The following is a 12,069-nucleotide window of genomic DNA, read 5'->3' on the forward strand; positions in this document are numbered from 1 at the left end:
GCCAGTGCCTGAAATGGCAAATGCTTCTCGGATGTGAGCTGCAGGCAGAGCATGGAGGGAGAGTCTGCTGCCCCTCAGCAGCCTGCTCGGCTGTCCTGCAACAGCTGCTCAGGGAGGGACTGAAAAAGCTGGTCTGAAATATAAGTTGAAGTCTTATGTATGGATGTGTACGGATGAACGTATTCCTTCGGTACTGTAGCTGTCCTGTCCAGACCGGCTGGTATCAGATGCTAGCTTTCTGAAATTGAATTAACTTCTGCTATCCCAGGGTGAGCTTGGTCCATAATATTTTAGACGACAGCAGACATTGCATGGAACATTATCACTCTCACAAAGGGAGGTAGAGATGCAGAGTGAGACCTATGAGCCAGTTAATAAAAGGCCTAATGAAGAACAAAAAGAAGCTGCTAGTCATTGCGGAGATATGTTGCCCCCAGGAAATTAAAAACATGATTACCCTAGCACATGCAATAAACGTCTCCTTTGTGTCCATGTAAAAGCACTGAAGCGTCTGGAATATTAAGAAACGGCAAAGATGCTTTTTAAGACCCCCCCACCCCTTCAGCTGCTGACAAGTGGGGGTGAAAAAGATGAAATAGATCAGCCCGACTATTGTGCAACTTTATTTACCGGAGAACCCTGAGAATAAATGCATGCATCAGTGAGCACACCTGTGTCAGGGCTGCCAGGCAGCTGCCGCTCGTTAGCTGCCGCTCATTACAGGGGAGAGGCGCCAGGTCGGGCGGTACGGCCGATGGACAGCGTGCCCGCCCTGCCTTCCCCGTGCGGCCGTTTGCTCAGCGTCAGCCGGTGATCGGGGACCCGCAGGAAGGCTGGTGCGGGTCCGCGCCCGGTGCGCGGCGGCAGGCGGGGGCGCGGACCCCCCGGGCGGACCCCCCCGGCGGAAAACGTACAACATCTACGCAGGCGGGCTACTTGCTGGCCGCCCCCTGTGCTGGCTCGCCCTCGCCACCCGCGGCTGGGGGGGGGGGCCCGGCGCTGCGCCCCGCGGGGCCGTGCGCAGGCGGGGGCGGGCAGCGCCGCTCCCCCCGCCCGGCCCCGCCGCCGCCGCATGCACCGCCCGGCGATAAAGCGGCGGGGAGCCCGGCCGCGCTCGGCAGCGCCGCTCCCGCCGGCCCCCCCGGGCCCCTAGAGCCGAGCCGCTGCCCCGGGGGGCGGCAGCGCTGCCCCTGCCGCGATGCCGGGCTGGAGGAAGAGCCTCGCCCTGTGCCTGCAGCGGATGCAAGAGGACGGTGAGCGCGGCCGGGAGAGGAGGCTGGGGATGCTCGGATTTGCCCTCCGCCTCGCCTTTTCCTTATTTTTCAATTTTTCTTTGTGGGAGGGGGGCAATCCTCTGCTGGCGTGGGGCTCTGTGAATGAAGGGGGTGGAGGGGAGATGTTCTTCGTGCTGGTAAACTTTGCTGCAGCAAATCTGTCTTTCCATCCCCGCGCTGCCTTGGGCTCAGGTCCCCCCGTCCCCCTCTTCTTGAAGTGGTAGGGACAAGCCTGAGTGCGAGGTGGCTGAGCGGTCCTTTCTGGATATCTAGAGGGGCTTGCAGCATCTGAGCTCTAACTTTCTAAAGCTACTGGGGCTGCTGTTTTCAGCCGGTAATTTTTCTCAGTGCCCAACTCCAACTGGGGATTAAAGGGTTTGCGAATTGTACGGAGGACGTGTCGCGGTAATTTGATTCCTATTGTTCTTCTTACTGTTGCTCCCAGTGACTGTGAATTATTTTGTTTACATGTTCAAGAGTGTGATAAATAAATGCTGGACCTGCAGCTCATACAAGCCGAGAGAAAGCACCCACAAGGTGGCACAGCATAAGGGAGGCTCAAATCCTGCACTCTGGCTCTTGGATTTATAGATGAACAGGGATGCGAGTGGTGGGGAAAGTTTATGTCTCCGAAATGAAGTGCAGCTCTAATGAGCCCTAGTAAGGCTCAGGTGGAGGAGCTGATCTGGGATGGGCAGAGGTAAGCAGGAACGTGTCATGCCAGCTTCAGCTGCTTTGCTGCAAGCAGTTAACGACTGGGTTTTCTTATGCATCCTTTCCCCTGACTCCCTCTCTAGATCGTGCACTGCTAAGCAGATGTACTAGGTATCTGAAGTGGCACTGTTGCATCATTTGATGCAAGTAATGCAAAAATCGAGGAATTCTCAGGTCCTGCTGGTTAATAAGTATAGAGAGAAACTGTAAGGTGTCAGGACAGAGCTGTTGAGCTGTTGAGTCTTTGTAATGTTGCTTCCTTGCTCCCACTGCTTTGGGAGAACACAATTTCTGATACCGGACCCCTCTGGGACCATGGCTTCCACTCAGAGGCTCCAGCCACCTGGGACAGAGCTGTTAAAAATCTTGTCCTGTAGAAGAGTAAATCGATCCCCTGTTTGCTACCCTGAGACCTGTTGGTGTGAATTTGACCCTGTTACGGTGCAGTGCTTTGTAATGCTGCTCTGCTGCAGCTGATGGGGATGCTCTTGCACCACTGGACCAGGGATGGCTTCAGGGGCCTTATAAAACATCTACAGCAGCAAGCTCTTGATGTACAGCTGTACTGGGTTAGTGTGTTTGCCAGGTTACTTTCCCTGTGACTTCATATGTACGTACTGGCTCTTGTCTCTGGGGTCTGTGTAATGCCTTTTCTCATTGTCCCTTCCTCTGATTTCAGTCCCAGCACTGCGGTAAGTCTGTGACTGGTGTGCATCCCTTCAAGTATGCTGGGCATTTTTCCTACTGACGTTGCATTTATTTCCACAGATGCCTCAAGAGTAGTTGGTCTTTGGAAGTTACCATTTAGTTAATCACGGAATGGTTTATCTGGAGGAATAAATCTTGCAGGCTCAAGTTGATGTACTGTGTAGAGGAGGTGTATGCTAAAGAACGTGCTGAGTTTGTAAGGAACTCTCCCCCCCCTTTCCCTGAGGTGACCAGTTTGATGGTTGTATTACAGCATCTAACTCTGCAGGGGTAGCAGAGGAGGTATTTGGTAAGGTTTTTGTAGCACTGCAGTGTTAACAGTTATGGTGTGGGGTTTAGCTGGATGCTCAAGAAGGCTTCACATCATGTCATGTGTAGTGCTGCCAGGAAATCTCAGCAGGGTTCTGTTCAGATTTTGATTTTGTAAGCCAACCTCCAAACAGTCTATGAAGGAATACTGACTTCTGGGTTTCCTTACTCAAAACAAGTTATGTCTGCCTTGTTGGCATCTCCGTGGCTGTGCAGATTTGGTAGGTTTTGTTTCAGATATCTGAGCTGGGGAGCTTCTCCCCAAGGCATGCATGCTGTAGCCCATCAGAGTGTTAACTTCCTCTGAGGACCGCAGTCCTCGAGTTCCTGAAGGAAATGTCTCCTGAAGGAAATGTCGGGGCTTTCAGCAGAAGCACTGTTGTGATTAGAAGAGTGGTATATTTTGGTTACTGAATATTAATGTGATGAGCATCTCTTGCAATTTGCTGCCATTCAGTGCTGGGTTGGAAGCTTCGTTAATCAGAGTTGGTATTCAAAAGGTCAGCCACGGTAAGTCACATAGGGAAATACAAGGTATACATGAACTGTGCTGAAGTATGATTGCCATTTCAAAACATCACCCATAATGAGTTCCCTTATGCATGTTTTGCCTTAAAATTTCTATTCCTTGAGGAACGGGGGTGACTTCTGACCAGCGTGTTGAAGTTCTTCATGCTGTAATGTATTGTTATTCCCAACCACAAGAGGGTTGTACATGGGATGCGTTACTCCTTGCTCTGTTTCATGTAGAAAAAAATATTTTGTGCTTATGGATTTGGAGATTGCTGGTGGAAAATGTGTTCCCTCCATCCTGTACTGATAACAGCCCTGCTGCTCCTAAGTCAGGGGGTTGATTTGCTTCTCTCTGCGTGGCTGTGGAGTTGTCTCACACCTGGGATCAGAGGTTAGAGCATGCAGCCTGGCAGTTCCATCCATTGCTGTATGTACAGAGCTGTGCAGCCAGATCTTGTGCTGGTTTACCTTCCTGACAGCTAGTCCTCTCTCAGGGCAGCAGCGAGAACTAGCTGTTCATGCCAGACCCTTTGCCATCCTGATTTCCTCCCTCCCACCCCCCTTGTGCTGCTGTTCTTTATGTGAGGTCTGCAGGATCTGCACTGTGTTCTTGCTGCTTCCAGTAGCACAAGAAGCAAAGGCTAATTTCTGCTTTGGGAGCATGAATGTATGTGGGCAGGTGGGAAACTCTCTAGGGATTTTGGCACATCTGAGTGGTTGTGGAAACTGGATGCCTAGGAAGGATAAACTATCTGCAGACTGAGCAGTGTGGAGATGGTTTAATCCCAACTGATGAAAATAAGTGTTATCTAGATGCGTATGACTTGTATAACATGGGTCACAGTAGTGGGCAGACACTCTTTGCTAAACTGGAGACATCTTTCTGCTTCTGTTGGGAGGGAATACAGAGTCTGAGTAAATTTAGGTTGTTGATGTAATTCCCCTTCTTCCTCCGCATGGTTTTCCTTCAGTAAAACCAGAGAACTTGACTCTCACCTTAAAACTCCAATATGATGCCTTATTGAAAAAAACCAAAACCCCAAACAAGAAACCACAAAATCCAAGCCTGTAGACTGTTGTAATGGGATTAGAAGATATGAAGTGAGTTATCCACCCGTTGCATGAATTGTGGGGCATCAGGGAAGGGTCAACACAGACCTGCTCGGAAAAGTGACAATATTGCAGGATTGCGATGCTGCTGTTTGCTTCCTTCCCTTGTGTAGTGCTCCATCGGGTTACCTTGGAAACAGCTGTAGGAGCACACAGGGGTATTTTGCCGCTGTGCAGCCATGGGCAGCGGTGTCCTGCGGTGCGTGGGGAAAGGGAAGCCCCTCCTGGTGCATGTTGATGTGCAGGATGAGGGCAACAAAGTAAAAACCCGCTGCAAGATCTCCCTTTCTGCCTGCCTTATCTTGCTGCAGGTGTAATTTGGCAGGACCGGGACCCAGGGGAAAACTTAGCAGGGGGGTGGTTTTTCATGGTTTTGGCAGAGCTATTTAAATTTTTATAACGGGAAGGTAAAAATATCACAGCAGTCTGTCTTGAGGGGCTTTATAACAGCTGGGCTATAAACATCAGCTTTTTATTCTGTCCTCAGAACAGCATATTGGGATGTTTTGCTCCATACCTGTGAAACTATAATTATGACTGGAAATGGGATTCTCCTTGATGTGTGTGATTAAGTAAAGAAGAAACATTCCAATAAGATGGATATTTGCTAGTTATGCATGACTAGCTGAAAATTAGATCTTTCATTGAGTTCCATGTTATTTGTGATACGCACATGTGACGTGTGGAATAACTAAAATAGAGTAACTGTTAAAAATGATGTGAATTGTCTTCTGTTTTCTTACTCATCAACATTTTGATCTTGCAAGCTGTGTGGTGTGCATAACTTGAAATCAGTTGAACTATTCCGCTGCTTAAGATTGTTTGCTCTTGTGCTTGCCACATCAGAAATAATCCAGTTATTCAGAATTCAGGTTTTTGTATTTATCACACTGTCTTAGGACCATCTTTCAGTGCCAGGTTGAGTGTGTTCAGTTTTAATACGTTGCCTTACAGCGTCCTTTTGTCCAAACCTACAATGAGATGTGATCTATTTTACTGGTACTTAATTTTCAGTGAAGAAAATCAGCTGGGTGGCTGTTGCTTAAATAGTGTGCAATTGAACTGCTCTGCAGCTGAAGAGCTGTTATGTCTATCTGCTGAGTGCTGTGTATTAATATATTCCTGCATGCGATACTCTTACAGTGCATCCAAGCTTTGTCAGAGATGAGGACTTGCACGCACAGCGTTCGGGGAATTTATGGGCTGCTGTTTGTTGGTAATACTCATTATACAGGCCACTGCTTTTAAACAAAGTGTAAAAATAGAGGTTCTGACCCTCCAGTGAAGTGTGGTGGGGAATTAGGATCGCTTGAAGGCTGTGGTGGTAATGCTTAAGGGATAATGTTCATTCATCAAACTGATGGGACAGCCAGAGCAAATCCTGCTAGGCTTTGATGGGGTCTTTTTTTGTTCATTAATATGTTGATGTGGATTTGGCACCCATCGAGTGAGGGAGTAATAGCTGCTCCCAGCGCTCTGCTTGCCTGCTCCCCTCCTCGCTGGCTGTCACACTGCACTGAGTTTGGGCTGCTGCTTTTGATCCTGTACTTCAACAATCATCAAATTTAGCTCTGATTGAGAAGTCGTGTGCAACTTGGGGATGAGACCACAAAGGTTTTACAGAATGACTCTAAAGCCTCATTGGAATTCAGTTAAAGACAGATTCATCGTTTTTCTGCTTTTGAAGTGGTCTGCCAGATTTTACAACCCAAGTGTCATTCTGTATTCACAGAACTTGGCTGTATGAAAGTGGATGGACACTGTGCAGTTCTGCTCTCTCTAGCTTAAGCTGTTATATTCTGTAGGGCTTCTTGCAAAGGAGTCTTAGCAATATTGAGCGATGCTGCTCGATGCTGAGCAAATGCATCACCTGCAGTGGTTTGGCATGCTCTCCCTTTAGAGGTGCCAAGGTTGGAAAGTGTGGAGGGAACCTTTCAGAAAGCTGAAGACCTTGATGGAAACTATGAATTGTGGTAGCCAGGAGAATTTCATGGTGAGAGGAACTGCTAGATCCATCTGGATTCAGGCCATGCCTGTTGTTGTCCAGTCCTGTTGGTGTTGCTGCGGGCTCATGCCAAGCATATTGGAAAAGCATGTGGGCAATTCCCAGGAAATGGGCATGGTCTTTGAAACTGCTCCAGTCTTGACCTGTGATTGCAGCTGCTGACTCGGGGGTCTTCTGATGCCCTGGGCTGCGCGGAGATGAAGATTGCTGAGGTTAAACTGAGGTGTGCGGCAAGTTTGAGGTAGATGATTTGCTCCACCTTTTTTTTTTGTTGTTGTTGTTTACTGTTTGTCTCTTCTAAGTAGATGCCAAGTGCAGGGGAGCTGCTTAGTTATAGCCACAGCCAGTTCCTTGCTGAGCCAAAGTCAGGTTGTCTCTATAGGCCTTCCTATGGGTGTCTTGTTTTAGAATAAAAATGACTATGTTGTTAATTATTTGACTTTATTACAGTGCAATAAAATTACTTACTTTGAAACAGAATTGAATTTATAGAGGTATAAATATAGTAGAATAATTATCAGGTTCTAGTTCTATTGAAATTATCCCTTTGAAGATGAGCCCTAAGACAGTGAATTGGGCATTTTTTGAGCTCTGCATCACATAATTGGAGCCATTTCTTAAAAAGTGAGTCCTAACACTGAAGTTCAGAGCAGTGATCTGTGCCTGAAAGGCTTGTGTAATGTCTAGAGCAAGTAAAAAACTTGCTGTGTTTTTTCCCCACAGTGATCTCTCTTCCCAGAGAGGCTGCACATCTGTTCCAGTGGATGCTGGAGATGTTCCCGCATGTATGGGAACTGCTCCTGCACGTACATCTTGGGCCAAATGCAGTTACACCATGTAAACATCTGTTTGTGTTCCTGAAATAAGTACAGCTACTGTGGATTGACACTGGTGTAACTGGGGTTGGAGTCTAGGCAGTATTTGATCTGGAAAAATAAGTAAACAAGTCCCATTCTGATGGCCTCTATAAATGGCAGCTTCTCTTCTGCAGCGATCGGCCTAGGATAAAACACCTAGTCTTGGAAGGGTCTGCATTTTGTCCACTTATACTTGATCTTCTCATGGACTCCTTCCATTGAGAAGAAAAGTAATTCCACTGTCAATTTAAAATTCAGGTAGGATTGTTTTTTTCATCCCTCTTGTTTTGTCAAGAGAATGAATTAGCTTCCCCCGCCCCCATTACCCCTGCTTTGTCTTTGGAAGATGAAGGAATTCAAATAAAATAACTAAAAGAAATTTTACAATTATGGTGATTTCCCTGTTACTGACTTTACCCCTCATTAATGTTAGATGAACTTGGCATCTAGTAATTACTGGCTTTTGTTTTTTTGAGCCAGAACTGTTTTCTATCTCGCTGGTTCCATTGATAGCATTGAGAGAGCTACTTCCCACTGGGAAATTAGTTTGATCAAACATACTTTCTTTTGACAGCTTCAGGTATTTTGCATCAATATCACTCTGGATTTAAGGAGAAGGGGGCTCCCCTGTACTGTTTGAGATCAAGGAAGTGCTATGTATTAAGATGTGGTTAGATCCATCTGTGTATTTAAGTAGGGGTGTCAGTGACCCTGGCAGCTAAAGTGCTGTGTCTTGATGAATAAAGATCTCTTGCTGAGGCTGCAAGATAAATACAGTTCTATGCTTTTCAAGTTGTCTATGAAGTAACACGCTTTTTTACTTAACAAATTTATTTCTACTGTGAACAAGGTATTGCAGAGCTTTTGTTTTAGCAGTTGTGTTAACCTTGGTTGCTGCTTTGTTGCCAGAGTCGGAGGCTATTCTGAGTATTTATTTGGACTATAGGTGTTGTCACTTTTTCCTGTACATGGGATTCTATTAGTTATCTTGGTGACACTTGATTCAACTGTGCAGAGAGCAAAAAAGGTCCTGGCTCACATTTGCGTATTGCCTTGTACAACCCAAGAGGGAATCTGCTACTAGAGGCAAGGATTACATCAGGTTTGAGAGATCTCACTTGGGTCCTACAGGATGATGCTGAGATTGGCCTGTGGATTTTTTCTTCTGTCTCCCATTTTTTTTTTTTTTAAAGGTAAAATCTTTTCCTCTCTGTTCTTGGAGCAAAGTTTAGGTGGTCCTACAGTGTCTGGGCACAAAGGGCCTGTGTCTTACCTTTGGTCCCAGTTTGACAGGAGCAGTCCCCACAGAAGTAGCATGTAGACTTGAGGCAGGAGGCTTTGTCTTTGTTTGCATCCCCTTGCAGCAGAGGCTTCAAAGGTTTAGGAACAAATGAGATGCAAAGAAATGAGGAGAAAAATGAGAGAATAAGGCAAACTATCTGGCAGTGTGACAGTTTTACAGAAATAGTGATTGTAAGTTGTTCTTTTCTTACTTAGTACCAACGTGCTTTCCCGATGCAGGTTCAGTCTGTTCTGTGTGTGTCCTGGGAAATGTTTCCAGGAGCGGGAGCTCCCTTATTAGAACTACCTTGCCCAGATCTATTGCTTTTGACTACTGGAATTTGGGAAGTTCCCAGGGGCTGTCAGAGTGGGATGAATTTAGCAGAGCTGGGAGGATGACTTAGTAAATAATTGTAGCAGCTTAGTATCACGTAGTCTCAAGGCTATGTGTTAATCCTGAACAGAGGGCACTATTGGGAAGGAGTATTTTGTTTCTACGTTAAATATTCTTTTGCTTACTTTCATATTGGAACAGGAGGTAGTCATTCTCATTGTTGTACATGCAGTCATGTCCATAAAAAAAAAACCTCCCTTTGTGATGGGAGGGCCGGTAGATCTGTGTGAGGAAGGGAGTAGTGCTGCAGTGCTGCCTCTCAGTTTTCTTCCACCTTGGGAACATCATCTCTTCACCCGTCTTCTGTCTCTGATTTTCCTCTTCAAGCTGGGGAGTTATGTGGTCTCTTTGGCTGGCAGTCTTCAGTGATTTAGAAAAAAACCTCGTGGCCCTCACGCCGCAAGGTCTTGTTCCTGCAGGATGCATCCCTCTAGGTCCCAGGAGGAGAGAGAGTACTCTGTGCTTGGTGAGGGGCATGGCTGCTCAGAGCTGGTATGTGGTTGACCCGCACACCTTATATGAGGGATTTGGATATAATCAACAGCTCCTTGCCTCTTCTGTACCTCAGTATCCAGAGACGACGTGATTTTGTGGATACTGTCAATGCTCTCATTTGCTTCCTTATTTCTGTCAATGGCCAAGGCCCTTTAAACTGCATGAGTTTTTTCCTTAAATAAGAAAGTCTTTCTAGACCAATAAGAGGCAGTGGGGAGCAAAGGAACAAATCTTAAGACCTTATGCTTGGTTCCAGGAAAAGTGAGCAAATGACCAGTAGCAGAGGTGTTAGCAGCACTAGAGGAGATGGGAGATGAGGATTACTTTAACTCTGCGCTGCGGAGATCAATACAAGTTGATGGAGAGTGAATGAGTATGAAAGAAATAACTTGGTGTTCCTGCCTTTTTAATTTTTTTTAAATAACATTTGAAAACAGCTTTTGAATGACTTGCTTAAATTGGCCTTTAACACAGGAGCCACAAGCTGTGGAGGTTCCTTCTTGATGGGCTGGAAGGTAGCTGCATATAATGCATTTGGGCTCTGTCCCCGCATGGGGCTGGAGGCTGGTGTTCTGTCTCCAATTTTCAAATGAAAGCAGAGTTCAGGCATGCTGCGAATCCTGTGGCATGCACTTAAAGAGGTGCTGGGAGCATGCTTCAATTTACTGGCCATATTTTGCTACTCCATGTTTCATGGGCTTTGTGTCCTCTTTTACATCCCTTCCTTGTGTAGTAGCACCTGGTAGCTTCTGTGTTCCGCAACAGATGAGGTTGTAGTCCAGTGGTAACTACAGCAATTCCAGTGTGGCTGGCACTTATTAATTAGTCAATTAGTACTGGGGATTGAGCCACAGGCCTGTGCCTAGCTCTATTCCTGACTGAGTGTGGGGCTTTGAGCAAAATCAAGCTATCCTTTAGTTTCTCACAGTGGTGGGGGATTCTATCTGTCTGTTGAAATTAATGGGACTGAGGAGTTCTGTGCCACTCGGAAAACCACTCTGTAAACCTCTGCATGCCCCAGCCTTCAGGTCTGCAGAGCATGGGTAATGACTACACTTCAAAAGGTTTTTGATGCTCAGATCAAAACATGTAATGAAAGTGCAGTTATTGAGTGTGACTTCATGTCTGTCTGTCTCTGCTTAACATCTTCATACTCAGAATTATGCCAACTGTGGCAAATATCTGGGAAAAATGACCAAAATGTGTTAGAAAATGTCTTCCTGGCACAGGGTTGCAAGTGCACTGCAGCACGCAGCTGACAAAGTTCTGTTTCAGTGGGTAAAAATTTCCCTTTACAGTAATGATCTGTGTTGTGAGTTTACCAGCTATCTAATCTCGTTTCCATCCGTTACATCCAGTGATAATCCTCTAGCAAAGTAGGTGCTGTTAGCAGTGTTTCTGTCAGCCTGGGTCTGGCTGCACATCTAGGCAACCTGCCTTTGAGGAATTTCAAAATTTGCCCTAGTCAGTCATGCTGCTTCCTCAGCCTCTGGAGACTGCATTTCAAATACAACACAAAGCTGAGCTGTCTGTCTTGCTTATTTAATTGTATTTATTCTTTTTCTTCCACCCACCACCTGCCAAGGGTGTTTGGCCGTGTAAAGGGATGGCTCCTGGGTTGTTTTTTTGAAATGGCCATTGTAATTGGCTTTTTGGCATATCCTGTCCTACTTTAATGTAATTCCTTCACTGTCACCGTGCATACACAGGGGCTTGTTAGTAAGTGGGCTGGGGATCGGAAAGCAAAAGCTCTGCAAACCAGGCTGCGATGCTCGGTTTCTGTAGGGCTGGCTGTAAGGTGAGGCTTGCTGGCTGTAGCGTGCCCTTGCCTGGGGACGGGCTGTGCAGCTGCTGTGTGCCTCTAGCTCGCAGTCAGGCTCCTCCGTAAGGAACCCTGTGCTGCTCTGGCAGCTGGCACTACCTCTGCACTTTGGGGGTGCCCCTTGCCAAGGGTCACATACTGCCACTGTCTGGGAGTAATTCAGTGACAGGCGACACCGCAACGAATTCCATCCAGTTTCTGCCTCTGAATAATTAAGAGGGAGTGTGGCTTTTGGCCAGGGAGTGCTGTCCTCTGCCACCCATCTGCTTCCCTGACTGTTGCTGAAAGCAGCTGCTCCTCTCCAGAGGCTTCCCAGCGGGGGACACAGATTTCTGACTACCCTTCATTGCCTTGCTGCTGGCTTATCTAGTGAGTTTGGAGTCCTCAGGGTGCCGTTTTTCTGTGCTGCTGCTTTCCTGCAAAATCATGGCATGATGTTTAATTGCAAGCTGCAACATTGGTGCTTGGTTTCAGTGCAGCGGTGAAGGGTGTGGAGGTGGGAGGGAGGGATGGGAATTGGAGAATTGCAAAGCAAGGGGCCTTGCTTCACGGTTATCTCGCTCTGCAGCTGCGAGTTTCTTACAGAA

At 46.8% G+C, this 12,069-nt stretch overlaps 1 protein-coding gene across 1 annotated transcript in view; it reads left to right on the forward strand.

Moving 5' to 3' along the window:
* Positions 1–1,104: 1,104 nt before the first annotated feature.
* GRIP2 (glutamate receptor interacting protein 2) overlaps positions 1,105–12,069 on the forward strand; it is a 284,956-nt gene continuing 273,991 nt past the window's right edge. The window contains exon 1 of the mRNA XM_040592152.1: positions 1,105–1,253. Coding sequence (XP_040448086.1) covers positions 1,199–1,253 — 55 coding nt within the window. The 5' untranslated portion in view covers positions 1,105–1,198. The remainder of the gene's footprint in view (positions 1,254–12,069) is intronic.

The sequence above is a fragment of the Falco naumanni genome, chromosome 4 (assembly GCF_017639655.2).
Source record: "Falco naumanni isolate bFalNau1 chromosome 4, bFalNau1.pat, whole genome shotgun sequence".
NCBI classification, from domain to species: Eukaryota; Metazoa; Chordata; class Aves; order Falconiformes; family Falconidae; genus Falco; species Falco naumanni.